We start from the raw sequence: 25,761 nt of genomic DNA on the forward strand, positions 1-25,761 counted from the left end.
CCTCACACACACAGGTAGACACACACACACACAACTCAGACACACATGTACATATACACCACTAGCCCACACTCACATGATGTGTTGGAAAAGAACAGGCCTGGGGTGTCTGGGTTTCGGGGCTTCCCCACTGCTTCCTGTCAGGTGCTCAGTAGTCCTTCCCACAGTCTCTCTTTCACATTCGACTTTCCCCTTCAGAGCAGGGGTTCCTGAGCTAACTCAGAAATGCCTGTCACAGGGATGTCATTTCTTCTGTGCATTGAATCACCTGTGAAACTTCGTAAACACTGAGGTGTCCAGGTGACACCTTAAAAATGCAGCTTCAACAGCTGTCCAGCCACTGTGGGTGCCCAGGCAAACTGTGATCGCTGGATGTGAAGGTGGAACCACCTCTCCTCCTCACAGGGGAAGGCTCCAGGTCCTGTTACACTGCAGGTTCTGACCGGGCAGGGCTGCAGTGGGCCTGAGTCTCTGCATCTACCAGGCTCTCAGGAGAGGTTGATTGTACTGGCAGGTAAATTGCACTTGCAAGAGCAAGGCTGGTGGGGACACAGGTGTCCTGAGAGGATGACCACTCACACCAGCCTTGGCCTCCGCTGTGACTTAGTCTTGGGTCTGTCAGCACCACCCAGAGAGCCCCAGGTGTCCTCAAAAATTGGGGTTATTTCTGTTTGTGACACAGAGACCAGCTGGGAATCCATGCTGCTTCATGTTCTCAGGTGCTGTGGGGTTTTATTCCCTCCCAGCAGGAAGGTCACAGAGAGGACTCTGGGGGTGAGAATGGGTCGAGCCTTGTGATAATTGCAGAGGGGACCCGTCTTCTATCTCAGGGGTCACCAGTCTGGCTTCTGCTTCTGGGGGCAGAGACCCAGGACCAGGAGTTTGCTAGAACCTTCAGTTTTTGGGTGTGAAGTGGGACGTGTCCTGCGTGTCCCAGGAAGAAAGGACTGTGGTGAAAGGTCAGGTGCCTGTGGGCTTCCTGGTCATGGAGGGACGGGTTCAGGTTGACCTTTCCTCTCCATGTCTGTTTGTGGGGCCCGTCCTTGTGCTCCCTGGCTGTTGGGACAACCTCTGGTTACTCCCGGGGAGGCTTTCTGTGGTCACCAGACTTGCCCATGAGTGATGCCAGGCTCGGGGCAGAGAGCAGCACAGAAACCCCTGCGTGAGAGGTGCTCCTAGGCTCTGTAAAAATAAGAAAAGTCCAAATCTGTGGAGCAATTTGGTTAGTTTATCTGAGCCAACTGACATCATATGCCTGGGAGCAAGATCACAAACTCTGCAAAGAATGCCAGTTTTGCAGCTTACTGTATTTTATTTTTTCTTTAAAAAATTATATTTTATTGAGTATGCGATTACAGTTGTCCTGATTTTTCTTCTTTTGCCCCCCCTCCACCCAGCACCCCCCACTCTCTCAGGCAATCCCCTACCATTGTTCATGTCCATGGGTCATGCGTATACATTCTTTGGCTACTCCCTTTCCTATACTGTGCTTTACATCTGCATGGCTACTCTGTAACTACCTACTTGTATGTCTTAATCCCCTCACCTCTTCGCCCATTCCAGTATACCCCACTCCCAACAGGCAACCATCAAAATGCTCTCTGTATACATTATAATCAAAGGAAAAGATAAAAAAAAAGTTACATGAAATCCACTAGGAGGTGAGAGAAAGCATGATGGGGAAATTTCTAGAATTAGATAAAAGTCAAAATGGAGAAACCCATACTTTTTTTTTTAACATTCATGATACAGAAAATTAACATTTATAGGACAGAGAGAGGGTGTGCAGGGGACCAGTTTCTGGGGTCTTGCACACTGGCCTCAGAGTCTGTGCCTTCCAATGGTCTAGCAAAGAAGATCACTCTGATGTGTCAAAGTTATGCTCTTTAAGATGCATAAAAACAGGCGTCAGGGCTCACTTAAGGTAAAGACTGACTTTTGCAAAGCAAGGTATAGACCTGGGAGGTGACGACCTGCCATCACCTGCTCAGTTAGAAATTTCTGACCAGAATATTGTGTTAGGTTACATTTGCTCCCTGAGCTTTCCAGGCCTGCCACGTGGTCCCCTGAGCTTGTCAGGGTTACTGCACAGCCTCCTTTTGTTAACAGTCTCTAGAAGTAGCAGGTGGGACAGAGCAGGCATGAGGGAGGGCGTGAGAAAGGCCTGCTGAAGCAGGTGACGACAATCAGACTCCTCCATCTTCTTAGCCAAAGCCAGGTTCACAGGAGAATTTCCTGTTTTGTCGGTGTGTCTCAATGTTGCCCCCTGGATGTCAGGAGGAGATCTGCAGCCAATGTGCTACACAGGGGTGCTGACCAGTGCAGGGTGAGCCCAGTAAGAGAGGTTGGTCATTGTCCAGAGTATCAGGAGTCCAGTGTCAGGAGAACTATCCCACCAAAGAACTGTCCTACCGTACAGAGCTCTCTGCTTTCAACCATTCAAAGCAAGGGCCTGGTGAAGGTGCTCCTGAGGCTGTTGGGAGAAGGTGCTGGCCTGGAATTTTGATCCCCAAAATGTGCTGTATGTCCCCCAACACAGCATGGGGGCTTTGAATATAAGTCATCTGTGTCCCTGTCTGTCATCTGCTCTAGGCCTCCTCCCAGGGCCCAGGAGCTGGACCAGCTCCATGTGACGACTCAACCAGGAGATCCTGTGGGTTCTTCTGTTAGGGGGAGGGAGGTTCTTGTGAAACAGCAGCCCCTCTGAGATGGAAGCAACCACAGATTCGGGTTCTCCCATCGCATCATGTACAAGAAGTTTCCTTGTTCCCTAGGGTACTGTAAACTGGAGAGATGTCTTCAGAAATAACAGGTAGATGTCTCACAGACCAGGGAGTCTGGTGAAGAAACTCATCCCCTGATTTCTTTAAAATCAGGGTGTGCTCCTTCCTCCCCAGGCAGTAACTACCTCAAGTTCCAGGGGTTGAGGATCCAGAGTTTCTGTCAGGGCAGGTATCTGTGAGAAGAGGAAAAACGCAGGTCTGGGTGATGAGACACAGCTCACAAGGAGGGTCTCTGGAGGGCTGTGCTTTTCTGGGAATAAAACGTGACCCAACCTTTCACTGTTAGGAGGTTTCTTTCCTGCTCCCTGAATGTGTGAAGAGCGAAGACCTGACCCTGGGATGACCTCAAGCCTGCGGTGACTTCCTCCCACACTGACACCCATGCCTTTATGTCTATAAGAAACTTGCTTTGCCTGCAAATGTCACAGAGTGACAGGCTGCCATTGTGTGGTGCTCCTTATCAATTTGATGAGTGCTCGTGGAGCATCTGTCATACGTCAGGCTCTCGGCTGGGCCCTGGAAACTCCAAAGAGAACAAGACATGTGTGGGCCTTGTGCTCATTGAGTTTACTTTGTACCAGCGGCAGGCTCTCAGATAAATCATGGCTCTAAGGAATTAATCATAAACAAGTGAAAGGTCATAAAGGAAAACTTCTGGAGCATTTACAGCAGGTACTTGAGTCTCAGTTGGATGGGGGTCACAGAGAGCACTTTTGAGAAAGTGAGTGCCACGTCCAGTTCCAGTACGGTCAACCATGTTGTTTGACAAGGTCCAGACATGGGGGATATGTCTTCAAGGAAGCGTATCCTGGCCTGGAGGACGTGGCATTACTTGGGATCTGTGTGTGATTTTGTTCTTTCTCTTTAATGGAATCTGCATTTTTACTGCCTTAATCATCTGGAACCTCCTAGAAATGATCACCACTCTCAGAATTGACCCGCAGCTGACACAAACAGGATATAATCAGACCAATGTGTCTCTAGTCAACAAGTCCCGGAATGTCTAAAAGTCATTAGAGTAACAGCCCCTCCTTTACCTTGAATAGGAATATATATCAATTAGACAGCCATAGAAATAAGAAAAGCTGGTTAGCTATTAAGCATGTAGAAACAGTTACTATGAAGTTAAAGTTTATAGTACACAGAGAAACATTTTAAACAGAAAAGATAGATAGCTAAGTTAGATATCACCAAGGCCTTATTGCCTCTGCTCAATCTACCGTATACTTTATCGCCCTGTGAACAATTTCTGAAAATGACTAATTGTCTGATTTATGACTCTCCTGGTTAAAATAATCTTTGTTCACTATAACTGAATCTATGGAAACTTTGGTCAAAACAATCCTTGTTTAATATAATTAAATCCATGGAAACTTTCGTACTTTTCCTGGTTACCTTTGTATTGATTTTTCTGCTTAACTGATCATGCTATACACTTGCAAATGTTAATCTATGCCAAAAAGGAAAATGTAAAAATCCACTTGTACTTGCAATAAACGGAACAGAGCTTCACTGTCCTCTGAGGCGTGATGTCGTCTGTCTCCCATTGCTGACGCCTTACCCACCTTTCAGGAACCCCTGGACCCTGTTGCGGCTGGACCGCGGCAAGTGAGCTCTTGCCTGAGACATGAAGAGTTAGAGGCCATTCACTCATTGAAGGAAAGAGGGTGTATGGGATACCTGCCTGCAGAGGACCGACCTTTGGGGGGCTGACACTTGGCTGGGTGGAGGAGCAGACGCAGCGCACTGTGGGGAGGTTGGGGAGTTAGAAAGACTGTGTAATGATTGATGCTGATAAGGTTGGTCCCTGCTGGGCTTTGAGTGCTGCTGACTTAAGATCAGCAGCCTCCAGGAAAGGCTTCATTCAGGCTGTGGAGTACCTCTGTCACCAGAAAAATGTGTGAGGACAACTCGTGTGGCAGTTAGGTCTTTAATGAGTTTTGTAGTTTTTATTCAACTTATATGTTAAGCAATATTTCATATGTGTATATTTAATTTTAACATATTTATTGAGTTATAATTGAATATAAGATTCACATATTGAAAGTGTACAATTTATTGAGTTTTGCCAGACATATGCACCAGAGAAGCTGTCACGATGAGGCTAAGGAACATATCCCTTATTCGTAAAGCCTCTTCATGCCCTCTTGTAACCTCTTCATTCTGCCCCACTTTACCTTCTCCCCCAGTGGTAAGGAAATGCTCATCTGCTTTCTGTCATTATGGATTCATTTTCATTTTCAAGAATTTTCAAGCTTTGTATCATACAATATGTAATTTTAGGTGGAGTTTCACTTCTTGACTGAAAAAGGTTATTTTGACATAGTTCTTTCTTTTGATGCTTTAGTTCTATCTTATTCCAGAGATGCATTAAATTTGTTTATCCACTTATCCCTCCATGGACATTTCTATTGTTTCCAATATTGGGATATTACAAGTAAACTGGTCATGAACACTTGTGCCGAAATGTCTTTAATGCAAAGAGTCAGAGCTTGTCAAACCACTGAATAGCTAGAGAAATTAGAAGTTCGGGAGCTACCCCTGGAAGTCTGGTCTCAAGGTTGCACGGCCACAGCCCCACCCAGAGGTAAAGAAACACCTGCTTCAAAACAATTATAAAGGACACATGGACAGTAATGGGGGTGGGGGTGGGCAGAGGAGAGAGGTAGGGAGGGCTGGGGTGTTGGGCTTGGGGGGGGAAGGCAGAAAACTGCACTTGAACAACAATAAAAAAATTAAAAAAAAAGAGGAGAACCAAGATGGCGGCGTAGGTAGACACACTGCGCCTCCTCGCACAACCAGAACTGACAGAGAATTGAACAGCAAGGGGGACCAACACCAAGGAAATAGAAAATAAACATTCATCCAGACTGGTAGGAGGGGCGGAGACAGGCACCGGGGTGGAGAGGACTTGCGTGGCTGTGGCGGGACTGAGACTGGCGGAGTGTGGGACAAATGGCGCAGGCAGTCCGAGCACTAGCAGACCCTGCGGCCCCACATTTGCACAGATAAACCCAGAGGGCCGGACTCCGAGTGGCGGAGAACGGGGCAGGCAGAGCAGCGGCCTGCGGCACCACATTCGCCCACAGATAAACCGAACGAAGGGCGGGGAGCGAAGCAGACCGCATAACCTAGGGATCCAGCTCGGGGAAATAAAGCCTCAAACCTCTGATTGAAAACTCCCGTGGGGGTTGGGGCGGCAGCAGGAGAGACTCCCAGCCTCACAGGAGAGGTTGTTGGAGAGACCCACAGGGGCCTAGAGTGTGCACGAGCCCACCCACTCAGGAGCCAGCACCAGAGGGGGCCAATTTGATTGTGGGTAGCGGAGTGAAAGATTGAAAGCCGGAGGATAGTGAGGCCGGCACCATTGCTCCCGCTCGGCCCCTCCCCCACGTACAGTGTCACAGCGCTGCGGCCAGCATTACCCTGCCCTGGTGAACACCTAAGGCTCCGCCCCTTAAAGTAACAGACGCACCAAGACAAAAAAAAATGGCCCAAATGACAGAACACTTCAAAGCTCCAGAAAAAATACAACTAAGCGACGAAGAGATAGCCAACCTATCGGATGCACAGTTCAAAGCACTGGTTATCAATATGCTCACAGACTTGGTTGAATCTATTCGAAAAACAGATGAAAAAATGAAGCCTATGCTAAGAGAAACAAAGGAAAATGTACAGGGAACCAATAGTGATGAGAAGGAAACTGGGACTCAAATCAACGGTGTGGACCAGAAGGAAGAAACAAACATCCAACCAGAAAAGAATGAAGAAACAAGAACTTGGAAAAATGAGGAGAGGCTTAGGAACCTCCCGGACGCCTTGAAACGTTCCAACATCCGAATTATAGGGGTGCCAGAAGGAGAAGAGGAAGAACAAAAAATTGAAAACTTATTTGAACAAATAATGAAGGAGAACTTCCCTAATCTGGCAAAGGAAATAGACTTCCAGGAAGTCCAGGAAGCTCAGAGAGTCCCAAAGAAGCTGGACCCAAGGAGGAACACGCCAAGGCACATCATAATTACATTACCCAAGATTAAACGCAAGGACCTACATCCAAGATTACTGTATCCAGCAAAGCTATCACTTAGAATGGAAGGGAAGATAAAGTGCTTCTCAGATAAGGTCAAGTTAAAGAAGTTCATCATCACCAAGCCCTTATTATATGAAATGTTAAAGGGAGTTACCTAAGAAAAAGAAGATCAAAAATAGGAACAGTAAAAATGACAGCAAACTCACAGTTATTAACGACCACACATAAAACAAAAACGAGAGCAAACTAGGCAAACAACTAGAACATGAGGGTTGTCATTAAGGGAGTGGGAGGGGGAGGGGGGGGAAAGGTACAGAGAATAAGTAGCATAGATGATAGGTGGAAAATAGACAGGGGGAGGGTAAAAATAGTGTAGGAAAACAAAAAGATAAGATGGTTCTAAAAATGGAAAAAAAAATAGTGTAGGAAATTTAGAAGCCAAAGAACTTATAAGTATGACCTATGGACATGAACTATAGGGGGGGAATGTGGGAGGGAGGAGGTGGGCAGGATGGAGTGGAGTGGGGGGGGGAAATGGGACAACTGTAATAGCATAATCAATAAATATATTAAAAAAAAAAAAAAAGAAACACCTGCTTCTTCACATAAAGCTGTGTCTACCACAGCCCACCCGTCAGTCACCACAGCAGCAGAAATAATGGTTCCATCTCCCTTCCAGCTTCTGAATTAAACACAAGTGCACCTCAGAGGCTGAATTTGATTCACATCTAGTGATTTTCAATCACTAGGACCAGAGGGAACTTAGGATTAAAACTTCCAGTTTCTCAGATATAGGAGGAAACCTGGAAGAAAACGGAGCAAAGATGCCAAGTGCCCACAGACCATACGAGGCCTGTCTGACTCCACCTGCAGGCTGCGTGCCTCTGGGAGTGACCCCACCTCAGGAAGCCTCAGGTCTCTCAGGTGATATCATAAAAAAGACGTTTCGTCTTCTTTCCTGGATCTTAGAAAATAACACTAAAACCTTTGGAATGTTCTAAGTGACGAGGGTGATAAGAGTGTCTTTTTCACGATGAGGCAACTCTTGGCTGGCCTCTGGGTGGTTGCAGAGGAAGGCAGGTCAGCAGAGAGAACAAGTCTTGATCAGAGGCCTGGAATCCAGCTGTCAACATAACAAACCTTCAAACCTATAGCAAAGGTTTATGAGTCTATTGGAGTCTAACTCGACAAATGCTGGAATCAAAATCGCAATGGATTGAGACAACGCTCCCGACAATGGCAGGTTTGCACCTCGTTTTGTACAGTACAGTCATAGCCAGAGAGGCCTGAGGGGCTCCGTGAACTCCACTGGCCATGGGTTAAGGAGGTGGGAGAAAGCATAGTGCTGTGATCTCTGACATTGAGTTAAAAGTAAAACAAATAGATATATACTTTTTTTAATGTTGGGTCAGTATAGGATAGTTGGCAGTTAGTAATAAACATGGTAACAACAACAGTGAGGAGTTTTGTGGTCTCCGCTCTGGTGCAGGGAGGGGTCTGGAAAAAAATAAATTTCCCTGAGAGTTTAAAGGTATGTTAGAGAAGATGCAAAAAAGACAATGAACAGGCTCAGCTAAGGTAAAGATTGACCTTTGTCAGGAAAGATACCGGCCTTGGACGTGACTACCCATCATGACTCACTCTGAGTTAAAAGTTTCAATTTCAGACCCTCCTCTGTGGTTACTTCAGGTCTCTGAGTGTGTAAGTCCCGCCGTGCAGCCTCCCCTGAGCTTGTCAGGTTTATCATGTGGCCCTCTTTTTTGTCCACACATCCCCTTCTTTGTCATAAATCAATCTAAAGAATACACTTTGGATTGATGACCAATCTTTTGGTTAGACAATGTCGTCTCAGTGCTAGGAAGGGAATCCTGGGAAGTCTTAATGTCAGTGTTTGTCTTGCTGGACGATAAACCACTGGTGATGCAGCAAGACCTTCACCCTGGATGGAAGGGAAAGCCGAATGTTCTCAAAAGAGAAGAGCAGGTAAATGGGAGCAGTCGGCCCCACAGGCCTTTATTAGACACACACTCTGGATTGTTTTTAACCTGCGAGCTTTCATCACCGAGGTTTTGCTGTCTCATTCCTCTGTGTTTTGCATCTTGTATAACGTTTACTTACAGTCTGAGGGCACACTACCAACTTCTTCAGTTTTAATAATCTGACCATAAGATGGGTTCTCATTTACTATGGACTGCTTATAATTAATTAATTAATAATTATCAATTAATTAATTAATCTTATTTTTGCTAGTTCTACACTTGGAAGCTGTCACCTTAAGGTGTATTTGGGGACCAGGCTGTGAGAACACCACGCTGGAAACTACAATGACCATCTAAAGGTTCCACAGGCGAGGACGGTAAGATTCCATGAGCACATTTCCTCTGCTGCAGCAGCAGGCGTGGAGGCCGTGTTTTATAGCCACGTCAGCTCCCATTGGAATAATGTAGTTAGCAGTCCTTGTTGAGTTAGGATGTAAGGGCATTCACCTAATTAGGTTCTAGTAGTTATTCATAAAAGTCCTTTCTCAATTTTTTATTTCAGTAACCTTCTACAACTTTCCTTGATTTTCTTAGTTTGTCTCATTTTGTCCATTCAGAAACGACCAACTTATAAGGATAAATTACACACTTAAAAATATTTTATTGTTGTTCAATTACAGTTGTCTGCATTTTCTCCCTCCCCTGCCCCCCCCATCCCAGCCAAACCTCCCTCCCTCCCTTGCTTATTGGTTTTGTCCATGTGTCCTTTATAGTAGTTCCTGAAAGCCCTTCTCCCCACTATCCCTTCCCCCTCCCCTCTGGCTATTGTTAGATTGTTCTTAACTTCAACGTCTCTGGTTATATTTTGTTTGCTTTTTCTTCTGTTGATTATGTTCCAGTTAAAGGTGAGATCATATGGTATTTGTCCCTCACCGCCTGGCTTATTTCACTTACCATAATATTCTCCAGTTACATTACTCACTTTTCACCTCTCTTAAAACACACACATCCCTTTTCTTCCGTTTGCAATCACATTTCTTCTAAATTTCAAAATGTTACCAGAAACGGGGCCTGGCCCAGGGCAGGATTGCCTAAGGGTAGCCAGTGGTGCATGGATTCTTGACTTTGTGCAGGAAGAATTTCTCAAAACAAGCCCAGGTGATTTTGAGAGTATGTTCACTAAGCTGGGGACAGGGAAACATGGATGGGCCTAGACTAAAAGGATTAGCAGAAGAGAGACCGGGTGGGGCTGGTGGGGCTGTCTTACAACACTATGGGAAAGATGTGAGACTAGGAGGGGCTGCTCTCAGCTTAGTGCAGAGTCACAGAAAAAAAGGGGGCCCTTGGGAACAAGTTCAGGAGGTTGGCCTAGGACGAGATGCCAGTGCCCATTGCTCCCTTGGTTGCAAGTCTTGTTCGGGACCCCTTAGAGTTTAGGGGAAAGAAAATTTACTTGAAAAGGAGATTTCAGTGGGCGTGTCTCCAGAAGAACCCACTCTGGCTTCTTTGTCTCGAGGAGGAGTTTTACCTGCTTTCATAAGGGAATGATTTTAGGTCTGTCTCAGGGAAGATCTCAATAAAATATTCATCAGCCTTTTCAGATGTACTTTTTCAGGGTTGTGGTCTCCACTAACTTTTTGTTGCCAGGGCAGAAGTTCCAAAGTACATGACTAGTGATTTGCCAAGTAGGGGACAGGCCTCCCTGCAGACGAGGCCCAGTGCAGGTGTGCTCATTGCTAAGCACTTGAAGCTTTTCCCCCTGGGGAACTCTTGTGTTTGGCTGTAAATTGCTCACCCGGTTTGTTCAGCCATCTGTCTCAGTATCTGCATTTTACTTGCCAAGGCATATTCATAGCTTCCTACTAACCTACCTCAAAAAGAGAAACCATAAAATGAATATTTTTGATAATACAAAAGTTGTTGTATACACCTTTAGAAATTAAATACCAATGACATATCTCACAGATATAGAACAAACATTTCAAAAATTTATATGGAACCATAAATGACCCTGAATAGTCTTACCAATTTTAAGAAAGAAGAACAAAGTAGGAGGGATCACAATATCTGATATCAAACTATATTATAAGGCCACTGTAATCAAAACAGCCTAGTACTGGCATAAGAACAGACATATAACCAATTAAATAGAATAGAGAGCCCAGAAATAAACCTAAGTAGTAGCCTATGGCAGAAGAGGAGGAAGGAGGAGAGTTACCCAGGGCATCACTGGTTTTTAAGGCAAAGGGAACAATTTTAAGGGGCACAAACAATGTCTTACATAATTAACTTCCTTCCATGACTAAGCTCCAGGTTAGGGTAGCAGTGAGCCCTGTGGATCAGCTGAGAGCTGTGAAGTCACAGAAGTGGAACCAGGCAAGGTTTGTTTCTAATCAACCACACTTCCCATCCACAGAGTCGGATGGTACACTTAGGTCTGTCCTTTGTTCTGTATTCAAATATATCACCGGAATTCACGTTTGGAGACATGATTTTAAAAACGTCATGGTGGTAAACTATGCACAACATAAATTTACTGTCTTAACCATTGAAGGTTCAGTTCAATAGTATTAACGCGTCCACACTGCTGTGCAGCCCTCATTACACTTTATCGTTTTGCTCTCTCATCACCAGTGCACAAGCGTGCTGACCTGTCTACATCGTCGACACTTGTAATTTCTGGGTTTTGATAAAGCCTATTTCAGTGGATGTGAGATGGGATCTTACTGTATTTTAATTTTTTTTCTAATTGAAGTATAACTGACTTACAATAGCCTATTAGTTTCAGGTGGACAACACAGTGACTCATGTTGATGTAAATGACCAGGTGATCACCACGACAGGTCTAGTTACCCTCCGTCACTCCACAAAGTTGTTACAATGTTATTACCACATTCTCTACATTTTTGGTACATTCCACAGACATATTTATTTTATGAGTGGAAGTTTGCACCTTTTAATCCCCTTAATCTGTTTTTTTTTTTTTTAACCATCCTTCCATTCCCACGTTTCTGGAATCTACCAGTTTTTTCTTTGTACCTATGAGCCTGTTACTATTTTGTTTTGTTTGTTCATTCATCTAGCTCTTTAGATTCTACATACAGTAACGTCTTACAGTATTTGTCTTCGTCTGTGAGACTTGTTTTACTTAATACAATATTCTCTAGGACCATTACTTTTTGTCACAAAGGGCAAGATTTCACACATTTTTGTGGCTGAGAAATATTCCATTTTAACTACCCATATGTAGGACTTCCAGCCAAGATAGAGGTGTAGGTAGATACACCGTGCCTCCTCACACAACCAAAAAAAGGACAACAACAAATTTAAAAACAAAAACAACCAGAACTGCCAGGAAATCAAACTGTATGGAAGTCTGACAGCAAAGGAGTTAAAGAAGAAACATTCATCTAGACCGGTAGAAGGGGAGGAGACGGGCATGGGCAGCCGGGGCAGAGAGGACTCTCAGTGAGGCAGCGGCTGGTGGAGAGGGTGGCCCTGCATTTGTGTGTGGATAAACTTGGAAGAATAACTGGGGAGAGAGACAGACCACGCAACCCAGGGTTCCAGTACGGGGAAATAAAGCCTCAAAACCTCTGACTGAAAAAACCTGTGGGGGTTGAGGGGGCCGGAGGAACTCCCAGCCTCACAGGAGAGTTTGTTGGAGAGACCCACAGGGTCCTAGAACATACACAAACTCACCCACCCTGGAATCAGCACCAGAAGGGCCCACTTTGCTTGTGGGTAGTGGAGGAAATGACTGAAAGCAAGTTGAGAGCTGAACAAGCAGCATTGTTTCCTGTTGGACCCCTCCCTCTCCCCTACATACAGCGTCACAACACAGTGACCTGGGTTACTCCACCCTGGTGAATACCTAAGTCTCCGCCCCTTACTACATAACAGGTGCACTGAGACAAAAGAAAAAAAAAACCCAAAACAAACTAAGCAAACAACTAGAACAGAAACAGAATCACAGAAATGGAGATCACATGGAGGATTATCAGCAGGGAGCGGGAGGGGGAATGGGGGAAAAGGTACAGGGAGTAAGTAGCATAAATGGTAGGTAGAAGATAGACAGGGGGAGGTTAAAAATAGTATAGAAACCAAAGAACTTATATATACAACCACAGAGATGAACTAAAGGGGGGGATGTGGGTGGGAGGGGGTGCAGGGCAGAGGGGAATAAAAGGGGGAAAATGGGACAACTATAATAACATAATCAATAAAGTGTATTAATATTACAACATTCATATTCAGACGTTGGTGGCATTTCTATACACCAATAATAAACTACCAGAAAGAGAAACTAAAAAAAAACCCCCCTATTTATTATTGTAACAAAAAAGAGCTAAGTTACCTGGAAACAAATTTAACTGAGGAGGAAAAAAACTTAAAAACTGAAAAACATTGAGGAAAGAAACTGCAGAAGATACAAATAAGTGGAAGTACTGTATTTTTCAGACTATAAGATGCACTTCCCCCCACAAATTTGGGAGGAAAATGGGTGTGCGTCTTACAGCCCGAATGTAGCTTACCTGGCTTGCTGGTGTGGAGGAAGGAGGGACTGCGGTGGAGCAAGTTTTTTCCCCTATTTTCCTCCTTTAAAACCTAGGCGCGTCCTATGGTCCAGTGTGTCTTATAGTCCGAAAAATGTGGTATATATCACCTACATGTATTGGAAGATTTGACATGAAGAAAACACCCAGGCTGCCCACAGCAATCCATAGATTCCATGCAATTCTTACTAAAGTACATGATTTCTACAAATTTAGTCTTCTGGTCAGGATGGCAGCGTAGGTAAACACAGCTTGCCTCCTTGCACAACCACATCGAAATGACAGCTGAACTACAGAACAACCAACATTCAGACCTGTCGGAGATCAGCCTGAGTGGAAGTCCTACAACTACAGAATTAAAGAAGAAACTACATTGTGCCTGGTAGGAGGGGCAGAGATGTGGGAGGGGCTGGTCTCACACCCATGTGAGGTGCATAAAAATTGGAAGGGATATCTCAGGAGCAAAGCATCCCAGCCCCACACCAGGCCCCCAGCCCAGGGTTCCAGTGCCAGGAAGCGAAGTCACATAACTTCTCGCTGTAAAAACAAGCAGAATTGAGGTTGTGGAATACAAAATATGCCTGACTCCCTGGCAGTTCCTCTTATAGGGGTCATGTACAAACTTACTCAGACTCACTCGCTCCCAGCTCCAGTGCAGGGGCAGCAGATTGGAAAACATTAGAGATGCACAGGGAGGAACTGAATTATTCATGATCAGGGTGAAAGCTGGGGGCAGCTTTCTCCCAGACAGAAATGCTGGCAGAGGCCACTGTTCCTTTCCTGAGCCCTCCCGCCACAGAGCCACAGAGCTGGCAGGCAGGCACCACATCTGAGGCTCCATCAGTCAGGCTCACACTGCCGGCCTGCACGTGGCTGATTTGACAGGGATCAGTTTATTTACTAGAGTTGTTTAGTTCTGTGACAGAATGTCTCACACTTTTGAGCATTTATTGACTCAATACAATTATCCTAAAAAATATCTACTGTATCAACAAATTTATTTAAAAAGGGCAAAAATACTTATTTAGAGTTTAATAACATAGCAGAGGGAAAGGGCAGCATCCAGCCTGAATGCTGCACTTTCTTTTTTTTAATTGTTGTTCAAGTACAGTTGTCTCCATTTTCACCCCACCACGGCCCCCCGCCCCACCCATCCCTGCCTCCCACCCTTGAACTTTTCCCCTTTGGCTTTGGCCATGTGTCCTTTATATATGTTCCTTGATGGACCTTCCCCTATTTTCCCCCATTATTTCTCTGCCCCCTCCCCTCTGCTTACTCTCAGTTTGTTCTTAATGTCAGTGTCTCTGGTTTTATTTTGCTTTCTTGTTTGTTTTGTTGATTAGGTTCCATTTATAGATGAGATCATATGGTATTTCTCTTTCACCATCTGGCTTTACTTACTTTACTTTACTTTACTATTTTACTTAGCATAATGCTCTCCAGTTCCATCCATGCTGTCACGAAGGGTAAGAGCTCCTTCTTTCTTTCTGCTGTGTAGCATTCCATTGTGTAAATGTACCACAGGTTTTTTTTATCCACCTATTTACTGATGGGCACTTAGGTTGCCCAGCACCTGGCTACTGTAAATTGTGCTGCTATGAACATTGGGGTGCGTAGGTTCTTCTGGATGGGTGTTTCAGGATTCGTAGGGTATATTCCCTCCCAGCAGTGGTATTGCTGCTGCACTTTCAATGGAACTGATAAGGTTGGAGTCTTCACACTGAGAATTCCCAGCATCCTTTCTCCTGACAAGGTCTATGGTGAGGGTTTTTTTTTTTTGGTGCCCCAGGACAACTTCATTTTCTTTGCAAGCTGCAGATTTATGCCACTGAGAAAGCATTGTGTGAAGATCGCATTGTGTAGAGGTGATGACCACGGTGTCCTCATGTTTTGTGACAGTAGTGTTTCTGGCAGGAGGGTGGGCACTTTCGTGGGCTCTGTGGGGAAACAGAAGTTGTGACTGATTAAGAGTGGGCTTGGGACCTGGGTCCACGCTGCTACCTCAGACACCTCAGCCACTCACGGTCCACAGGGAGCTCTGCAAAGCCCACCAGAGGGTTGTTCTGACCTATGAAGAAGGACGATTGTCTTTGTTGAGGTGACAGTATTTAAGGAAAGGGCTGCATCTTTTCTCGACCCCAGATCACCCCAGGGTGACCTCTGACCTGTTCCTGCAAACACCTCTGTAGTTATCAGTGCAGAGAAACCCTTCCCTGTCCACATGTTCTAAAACTTCATTTCCAGATAAAATTTTCCTTTCATAAGCTTCTTTTAGTTCTTCCCTAGAACTCTGTTTGACTTCAAAAAACATCAGATCCCATTTCTCATGTAAACTTCTGCGTATGTTGGGGAAGACAGGCTGTACCCCTCTGTCTGTCTCTAGGGACAGGGGGACTTCATGGTGATTGATGAGGCTTTGCCTCATGTTAAGTGATTAGGCAATAAAGAAGACTCAACCCAGTCTTACGACCTTGTACCTGGAAAAGTTCCACTTAATTCATTTCTCAGTCTGAACGGAACTTTACTTCATTATCTGTAGATTGAATATCACTGTGGAGAAAAGCTCTAAAGAAAAGTGGTTATTGTTTTAACAAGAGGCAAGCACTGGAGAATAGAAGGAAACTGCTCAGTATGGTAAAGACCTTACATAGAAGCCTACAGCTAACACAGGACTCCATGGAAAAACACCCAAAATGTTGCTAAAATTGGGAACAAGACAAGGATGAACCTTTTCCTAGTTATTCAACATAGTACTGGAAGTACTGGCAAGAAGATGAAATTAAATGTATTCAAATTAAAAGCGAATAAGAAAATATTTCTCTTTTACCAAAAACATAAACTTAAATGTAGAAAACTCTAAGGATTCTGAACCCCACACAGAAAAACTGTATAAACTAATAAATTTAGTGAAGTTGCAGAAGACAAAAATCAATACTCAGCATCATTTCTACTGTATCTTTTTGCAACATAAATCAATAAACCCAAAATGGGATTAAGAAAATTTACAATAACATCAGAAAAAAAAAGAAAATGTAGGAATAAATTTAATCAAAGAAGGTTACCAAACCTTTCATGACTTTGAATACTTCTTTCCAGTCCCTTCTTGCCTGCAAGGTTTCTTTTGAGAATTCAGCTGATAATCTTATGGGAACTCCTTTGTAGGTAACTCTCTCCTATCTCGTGCTACTTTTAAGGTTCTCTCCTTAACTTTAATCTTGGGTAATGTGATTATGATGTGCCTTGCTGTGCGATTCCTTGGGTCCAACTTCTTTGGGACTCTCTGAGCTTCCTGGACTTCCTGGAAGTCTGTTTCCTTTGCCAGACTGGGGAAGTTTTCCTCCATTATTTTTTAAGTTTTCAATTTCTTGCTCTTCCTCTTCTTCTGGCACCCTTATAATTCAGAAGTTGGAATGTTTAAAGTTGTCCTGAAGGTTTCTAAGCATCTCCATTTTTTTTGAATTCTTGTTTCTTAATTCTGTTCTGGTTGAATGTTTCTTTCTTCCTTCTGCTCCAAATCATTGATTTGAGTCTTGGTTTCCTTCCCTCCACTGTTGGTTCCCTGTATATTTTTCTTTATTTCACTTTTCATAGCTTTCACTTCTCTCTCTATTTTGTGACCATACTGAACCATTTCTGTGAGCATTTTGATTACCAGTGTTTTGAACTCTGCATGTGACAGGTTGGTTATCTCTTCATCGCTTAGTTCTAGTTTCGGAGTTTTGATCTGTTCTTTCACTTGGGCCATAATTCTTTGTCTCAGTGCACCTGTTATGTTGTAAGGGGCAGAGCCTTAAGTCTTTGCCAGGGTGGGGCAACCCATGTCTCCGCTTTGTGGCACTATATGTGGGGGTGGGGTCTAAGAGGGAACAATGCTGCTTGCTTGGCTCTTGACTGGATTTCAGTCACTCTCTCTGTTACCACAAGCAAATTGGGCCCCTCTGGCACTGATCTCTGTGTGGGTGGGTTTGTGTATGTTCTTGGACCATGGGTCTCTCCAACAAACTCTCCCGTGAGGCTTGGAGTTTTTCCTGCCCCCTCAATCCTCATAGGTTTTTTCAGTCAGAGGTTTTGAGGCTTTCTTTTCTCTGCACTGGAACCCTGGGTTGTGTGGTCTGTCTGGCTCCCAGTTGTTCGTCCCTGTTTATCCACATACCAGTGTGGAACCACCAGCTGCTGCCTCGCCCACCCAGTCCTCCGGCCACTTGCGTTGCTGTGCATCCTCTCCACCCTGGCTACCCATCTCTGCCCCTCCTACCAGTCTCGACGAATGTTTCTTCTTTAACTCCTTGGTTGTTGGACTTCCATACAGTTCAATTTTCTTCCAGTTCTGGTTGTTTTTTGTTTTTAAATTTGTTGTTGTCCTTCTTTTTGTTGTGTGAGGAGGCAAAGTGTATCTACCTATGCCTCCATCTTGGTCAGAAGTGCCAGCTCTATGTCTTAATAAAAGTACAGACTTTCTTAAGTGTCAGTTAAGTATCAGGGTTTGGTCATGAAATGGCAGGACTGGGAGTTAGTGGCCCCCCTGCACTTCTGATTCTTCACTGACCAGATGACTGTCCTGGTGGCTGCACAGACCTCCCTAGCCCAGCTGAGGTGTGTTTCTTTGAGGCACCATTTCTCAGGACATCCTAGAGACTTGGGTTTTAGCAGAAATGACACATGGGGAGCATTGGCAAGTTGGTGGTCAGCTGACCTTGCAGGACCTTGGGCCAAGACATGGGTTAGTACTTTCAAGGTAAGTGTAACTGACATGAGCCCGTGAGCCAATAGATGACAGAGCAGAGTCCAAGGAATGATCTAGAAAAGAGTGAGGGGGGCAGGCAGGAGCTGACTGTGGCAGCAGAACCGTGTGCTCTGCCCTTCGTCATTAAAGTCATTTTCCTCTTGCTGAGGGCAGGTGAGGGCTTGTGTAAGTGCAGAAGAAGTGACAGACAGCAAGATGAGAATATAAATTTGCTGAAATTTTAGCCCTTGTAAACCATTTGTTTGGTGGTTGTGTGATAGAAATTTGAAAAGTGCTTATATTTTTTTGTATATGAACATTATTATTAATACGCAAGGGCCTAAAAACAATTGCTGGAAAAATTATTTTTCTAAAGAGCAGCCAAGAATCTGAGACAAGGGGAAAACATGATGCACTAAATGCCCAAGCCCAGCCTGGGGCATGATGCAGAGGGGGAAGGAGGCCGAGTCCAGGGTGTGAGTGCTGTGTGTGAAGGAGAACTCACCCCTCCCGACACCCAGAGGTCAGAGAGCAACCACTCATGGTATATACACGAATCCATCCAGTTACTTCTTTATTTTAAAAAAATATTTAAATGTCTTGCATGGTGTAGCATTCTGTGTCCCCCAGGGTGACCTTCTGGAGCAGCAGGAATCCTTTGGACTATATTGTCTTTTGACCACTGTGTGCAAGCACAGGGGTCGTTTTTAGAGGGTCTGTTGTATATGATGAAAAAAAGATGGCTGTCTACACTTTTTTATTTTGTACCAGGCATAACCTGCCAGATGCACCAGCAGATTATGGTCAAGGAAAAACACATCCTTTTCTTTGGCAGTGTTGGGTGTCACTGATGCAACAACGACTCGCGTGTTTGCACAGGTTTCAGTTAGGAGTAAGATTAGGGCGATAAAGAAAAATCAATCAATATTTGGATATTTATTGTGGGAGGGAAAGGTGAAGCCCTGGGTCATGTGTGCGTGTGAGTGTGTGTTCGTATGTGTGAGTGTGTGTCTCTCTCATGGTCGAAGGCAGCGGCATGGCCATCATTACTTGAGCACCTCTAAACCTGTTATTTTCTCTGTTTGGAAATGTCTTCCTTATGTGTCTGCACAGCTCAGCCCTTCACTGTCCTCAAACCTTCGTTGACACTCAGAGGCATCCTTGTGTCCTGTTTGTCTGGTCTCTGGTTACTGCTCGGTCCACGTTCTTCTGTCCCTGTGAATCCTCGAGCATTTCTTCTGTGGCAGCACTGGGCTTGGCCTGGTGATGCCACAGAGACAGGCCTGATGTGATCCCTGTGTTGGAGCAGGGAGCTAGTCATTTAATGTCATTTTGGAAAGAGACTAGTTAATGATAATTGAGAGAGTGTGAAAAAAAGCACCTAGTGTGATGGGAGCATCTAATAGAGCTCCCTTGGAAAATAAAATGTTTGTTAGAGGGAGGGCTGGACCTGAAGCGTGAGTGGGCCTGAGTGAATGTTTGCTCTATTTAAGACAGAGGATGGTGGGGGAGAAACTCCCTGCACAGGACTGACTTTTAGGTGGGTAGACGTCTGGCTGGATGGAGGAGCTGACAGTTTCAAGTGTGGGCAGCTTGCAGAGCGAGGAGGACTGTGGACCGAGTGATGCTGGTGAAATTGGACCCTGCTGGGCTGTGAGTGTTTCTGAGGGGAGTGTCAACAGACCCCTTGCAAGGCTCCAGGTGGAGAGTAGTTCTGCTACTCTCTGGAGGAGAAGCAGAAAAATGGGCAAGAAAAAGTCATTTTACAGTTAGGTATTATTTTGAGTTTTGTATCTTCTATTCAACTTTTACTTTAAGCAATATTTCATATGTGTACATATAATTCTCAACATATTTATTAAGTTATAGTTGACACATAGTAAGCCTAACATATTGAAAATATACAGTTTGTTAAGTTTTTCCAGATGCATGCACCAGAGAAGTTATTACAATAAAGATGATGGACATGTTGCTTTACTCCTAATGTCTTCTCAGTCCCTCCTGCAATCTCTTTACTCTACCCCTCGCTCACCCCCTTTCTCAGCGTTAAAGAAACTCTCATCTGCTTTCTGTCATTACAGATTTATTGGCATTTTATAAAACTTTCAAAATTTGAACTATACAGTGTTTAATTTTGGGCAGAGTGTGGCTTATTGATGCAACATGATTATTTTAAAATAGTTTTTTTCTTTGTTATATATGAGTTCTATTCCATTCCAGGGATGCATTAAATTTGTGTATCCATTCACCCCTTCACGGACATTCGTATTGTCTCCAATTTGGGATTATTACAAATAAACCTGCCATAAACATTTGCGGAGAAATGTCTTTAATGCAAAAAATTAAGTGCTTGTAAAATTATTAAAAGGTGAGATAGATGGAAGTTTCCGCTGTAAATCTTGTTTCAAGGTCGCACGGCCACAGCCCTGACCCAGAGGGAGAAAACACCCGCTTCTTCACATAAAGCTGTGTCTGCCACAGCCCGCCCACCACTCAACAGAGTTGCAAAAATAGCAGCCCCATCTCCTTTCCAGCCTCCAAATTACACACAAGTATGTCACAGAAGCTGAATTTAATTTACATCTAAATTCTCAATTAAAAGAAGAGGAAAGAATAGTATTTACCCTTTCAGTCCCTCTGATGTAAGAGGAAACATAGGAGAAAATGAAGCATAGGTGCCAAGGGCCCACAGACAGTACGTGACACAGTGTGAGTCCCCTTGCAGACTGTGTGACTCCGGGCGAGTGACCTTTCCCCAGAAAGCCTTGGTTTCATCATGTGATGCCTTAGACAAACGTCTGGCCTTCTTTCTTTTATCTTAGAGCACAACAGCTAAAACTCCTGGAATTTTGTGAGTGATAAGGGTGATGAAAAAGAGTGTCTTGTGTCATGTGAAGGCAGCTCTTGGCAGGCTTTTAGGTAGTTGCAGGGTGAGGTCAGGTCGCCAGAAAGATTAAGTCTTGATTAGAAGCTTGGGATTTTCAGCTGTCAGTGTCAGAAGCGTTCAAACCTGTAGAACATTTTTATGAGTTTACCTGAACCAAAATCGACAACAATTGTCAGGAAGCAACATCACCAGGGATTCAGAAAATGGTTGGGAGAACGGCAGTTTGGCCCCTTATTTTATTCATTACCATCAAACTGGAGGCTGAAGGGTTCACTTCAAATCCCTTAGCAGCAGATTAGAGGCAGGAGAAAGCAAAGCAAGAAAATCCTTGAGATTGTATAAAAAGCAAACAGAAAGACATACTTCTTTACATTGGGTCATACAGAATAGTTCGTATTTAACAATTAACATGGTAACAATAACAATGAGCAGCTTCGTGGTCTCTGCTCTGGCGCAGGGAGGGGTCTGGAAAACAGGAAATGACTCTGACATTCCAAAGTTATGTTATCTTTTCTTTTTTACTGTTGTTCAAGTACGTTTGTCTCCATTTTCACCCCACCATGACCCTCCCCCCCCACTCCACCCATCCCTGCCTCCCACCCCTGAGCCTACGCCCTTTGGCTTTGTCCGTGTGTCCTTTGTACATGTCCGTTGATGGCCCTCCCCCTATTTCCCCTGTTATCCCTCTCTCCCAATCCTCTCTCCAAAGTTATGTTATCTTAGATGCAAAGGGACATTAAACAAGCTCGATTAAAGTAAAAATTGACCTTTTCAGAGAAGATACTGACCCAGAACATGACTACCAGCCATGATTTCCTTTCAGTTTGAAGTTGGAATTCCAGACCATCCCACGTGGTTACTTCAGGTGTCTGTGTTTTTACCGCTGCCACACAGGCCTCTCCCGAGCTGGTCGAGTTTAGTATGTGGCCTCTTTTTTGTCCAAAAGCCCACCCCCTTTTGGTCATAAGTCAGCCCGAAGGGTGCACTGATGACCAATCATTTGGTTAGATACTGTGGTCCCACGGTTCAGGGAGCACTCATTTCTGGGAAGTCGTAGTTTCAGCGTTTGTCTTGTTGAGCGATGGGGGAGGGGTCAAGAATGTAACTTTGGATGGAAGTCAAGGCCAAAATTCCTTAAAATTGCAAAGCAGGTAAATGAGAGGCGGGCAGTCCCACAGGCCTTTATTGAGAAACAAACACTCGGCAGCAGGATCTGACCATGAGGTGGGCTCCCTTTTACTGTGGCTCGTCTACTTCCCATGGGAAACACTCAGGTGTCATTGACTATTAATCTCATTCCTGCTCGTTGTGAAATCTGGAAATGTCACCTTAAGGCTTGTTTTGGGGACAAGGCTGAAAGAACACAGTGCTGTAAATTACTCACCATCTAACAACTCCAGAGATCAGGAAGACGGTAAGAGTTCCATAAGTAAAAGTCTTTGTGCCTCAGCAGCAGTTACAGATAGCCATGGTTTTATAGCCACATTGGCTTCCATTTGAACTAATATAATTTGTAGTTTTTGTTGGGTTAGGGTGTAAGCTCATTCCCATAATTATGTTCTAGCCTTTATACATAAAATTCTTTCCTCAATATTCCCTTTTCACTAACCTTCTACAACATTCCTTGTTCTTCTTCGTCTCTTTTTACTCATTCCTACATAACCAACTTATTAAGACAAACTACTTCCTTTTAACCTCTCTTAAAAACACACCCACATCCCTTTCCTTCTTTTTTGCAATAGTATTCTTTCTAAATTTCATAACATTTTCTGAAAGGGGGCCAGGCCCAGAGCAGGTTTACCCAAGGCTGGCTGGTAGTGGATGGGCTCTTGTTTTTGTGTGGGGAAACTTTCACAACCAGTCTAGGTGAGGCTAATATGACAGCTTTGAAAGCTGAGGATGCTGGCACAAGGAAGGGGCTAGGATAGAAGAATTAACAAGAAGGAAACTCGACGGGGTCTGCTTTGGTTCTCCAGAAACTTTATGGGAAAGAAGGCAGATGAGGTGGTAAAGCTGTCAGCTCACTGGAAAGTCCAAGGAGAGGGGCCATGGGGCCAGGTTCAAGGGGTAAACCCCGGACAAGCTTCTGCTGCTTTCTGATTCCCTGGTTGCCAGTCTCATGGGGCTTGCTTAAAGTTTAGGAGAAAGAAATTTACTGGAAAAAAAGATTCACGTGGGCATGACCCAAAGAGGGTGCATGCCCGTTTCTTTGTCTTGAGGGGTTTAATTGCTTTCCAAAGGTGGACATTTCAGGAGAGGTCACAGGGAGAGCTCAGCAGAACAGTCATCAGGTTTTCCAGGCGTGTGCTTTTAGGTTGTGGTCTCCACTGGTGGGTTGGCACCGGAACCGTGGGTCTAAACCACAGGACCGGGGTATGCCGGGGAGAAAGACCATCCTGGGCAGGGCCGGGCGCCTGCTTTTCCAGGGCCAGGCACGCAGGGCTTTTCACTCTGATGACCTCCCGCATCCGGCTGCAACTTGCTCACCCGGTTGGTTCAGCCACCTGTCTCATCTTTTCCATTCCACTTGCCGAAAATATTTTTTCCCTTTTACTAACCTGCTTCAAAAAGAAAAACTAGAATAAGGGCATTATTACTAATAAAAATTTCATTGTATACGCATTTAGCAATTATTAAGTCTTGGGGCATATACACAAGGTTTGAGAAGAGCCCAAAGAACAAGTATAATTATTATGATTAATAACAGCAGACAGGTAAAAAGTAATCAAACTAACACATTTCAACATCAATTTGTAGATACACAGGCCTCGTTGATTTCCTAAGGTCGCTGTCTGTCTCCAAAGTCAGCAGCTCCGAATCCTGAACGAGTCTTCGGCTGCTGTAGGCGGAGGCAAGTGCAGAGACAGAGGCAGACGTTCACTTGCACTCGGCACTTTTAAAGCCCTTTCCCTGCCCCCGCAGCCACCGCAGACTTGACCACGTAAGGAGCCCAACTCCCTGAACGCCGCGCGCCATGGATGCCGGTGTGACCGAAAGTGGACTACATGTGACGCTCACCATTCGGCTGCTTCTGCACGCAAAGGAAGTAGGAAGCCTTATTGGCAAGAAAGGGGAGTCGGTTAAGAGGATCCGCGAGGAGAGTGGTGCGCGGATCCACATCTCGGAGGGGCACTGCCCGGAGCGAGTCATCACTCTGACTGGCCCCACCAATGCCATCTTTAAGGCCTTCGCCATGATCATCGACAAGCTGGAAGAAGACATCAACAGCCCCACGACCAACAGCACGGCGGCCAGCAGGCCCCCGGTCACCCTGAGGCTGGTGGTGCCTGCTGCCCAGTGCGGCTCCCTGGTCGGGAACGGCGGGTGTCGGATCGAAGAGATCCGCGAGAGGACCGGGGCCCAGGTCCAGGTGGCGGGCGGTCTGCCGCCCGGCTCCTCCGAGCGCGCTATCACCGTTGCGGGCGCGCCGCAGAGCGTCGCCGCGTGCGTCCAGCACATCTGCCTGGTCCTGCTGGAGACGCTCGCCCAGGCTCCGCAGGGAAGAGTCGCGACCCTTCCGTGCCAGCCCGGGCCAGCCAGCTCTCCGGTGGTCCGCGCAGGCGGCCGAGACCTATGCGGCGACGCTGCGGGCTACCCGCATGCCACCCGTCACCTGGAGGGACCACCTCTAGATGCCCACTCGATTCAGGGACAACACACCATCTCTCCGCTCGATCTGGCCAAGCTGAACCAGGTGGCAAGACAGCAGAGTCACTGTGCCATGATGCACGGCGGGAGCGCATTCGCTGGAACTGACTCCAGCTCTCCAGAGGTGAAAGGCTATTGGGCGAGTTTGGATGCTTCTGCTCAAACCACCCATGAACTCACCATTCCAAATAACTTAATTGGCTGCATAATCGGGCGCCAAGGAGCCAATATTAATGAGATTCGCCAGATGTCCGGGGCCCAGATCAAAATTGCCAATCCAGTGGAAGGCTCCTCTGGTAGGCAGGTCACTATCACTGGTTCTGCGGCCAGTATTAGTCTGGCCCAATACCTAATCAATGCCAGGCTTTCCTCTGAGAAGGGCCTGGGGCGCAACTAGAACAGTGCAGGTCCACTCATTACCCTTTCTGCTGTTTTCCCAGGATCCAAATGTGTAATTTCTGGTCAGCGAGTCCAGATTTTAAATAATTTGTAAGTGTTCAGTTTCTACACAACTTTATTATCCGCCAAGGATTTAAAAATCACGTTCTCTGTTCAGCTGTCAATGCTGGGATCCATATTTAGTTTTATAAGTTTTTCCCCTGTTCTTAGTTTTGTTTTGGGTTTTTGGCTCGTGAATTTTATTTCTGTTTGTCGATAAGAAATGTAAGAGTGGAATGTTAATAAACTTCAGTTTAGTTCTGTAATGTCAAGAATTTAAAAATTAAAAAATGGATTGGTAAAAAAAAAAAAAATAAAGCCCTTTCCAACAATGTTGGAGAGTGACTACAATTGATGTCTTTTCCAATTGACGAAATATGTTGTGGTCTTTGAAGTCCACAGGAATGACCAACAGTAAGTTATATGGACTTGGAACCACAGGGTGTCTGAGAAAACTGTCTTATTTATAGTTCTGAAATCCTGAACAAATCTCTATCTTTTTCAATGTGGCTTCTTTACTGGAACAATAGAAGAATCACAGAAGTGTGTACATGACATGATAAGTAATCCTGTATAATAAGCTTAATTCCAGCTAGTGTATCAGGTCTTAAAGGGTAATGGTGAATAGAGGCAGAGGCAAACTATTATCGACAGTTATTGGAGTACGAGTGACTGACTTGATCTTGCCAGTACCTGCACCGGGAAGGGCCCAGAGTC

General features: G+C 45.1%; 1 protein-coding gene across 2 annotated transcripts; it reads left to right on the plus strand.

Annotated features, from left to right (window-relative positions):
• Positions 1-9,110: 9,110 nt before the first annotated feature.
• Positions 9,111-25,324, plus strand: LOC112320154 (poly(rC)-binding protein 1-like). Of its 2 annotated transcripts, none has more exons than XM_024577599.3 (2): positions 9,111-9,169; positions 23,881-25,324. In XM_024577599.3, exon 2 carries the CDS (start codon positions 23,933-23,935, stop codon positions 25,001-25,003), a length of 1,071 nt encoding a protein of 356 aa, XP_024433367.2. In that variant the 5' UTR covers positions 9,111-9,169; positions 23,881-23,932; the 3' UTR covers positions 25,004-25,324. The 2 variants fall into 2 exon arrangements, with proteins under 2 accessions (XP_024433367.2, XP_053771432.1); XM_053915457.1 differs by having other exon boundaries at positions 9,113-9,169; positions 23,716-25,324.
• Positions 25,325-25,761: the final 437 nt, after the last annotated feature.

This window comes from Desmodus rotundus, chromosome 12 (assembly GCF_022682495.2).
Source record: "Desmodus rotundus isolate HL8 chromosome 12, HLdesRot8A.1, whole genome shotgun sequence".
Lineage (NCBI taxonomy): Eukaryota > Metazoa > Chordata > Mammalia > Chiroptera > Phyllostomidae > Desmodus > Desmodus rotundus.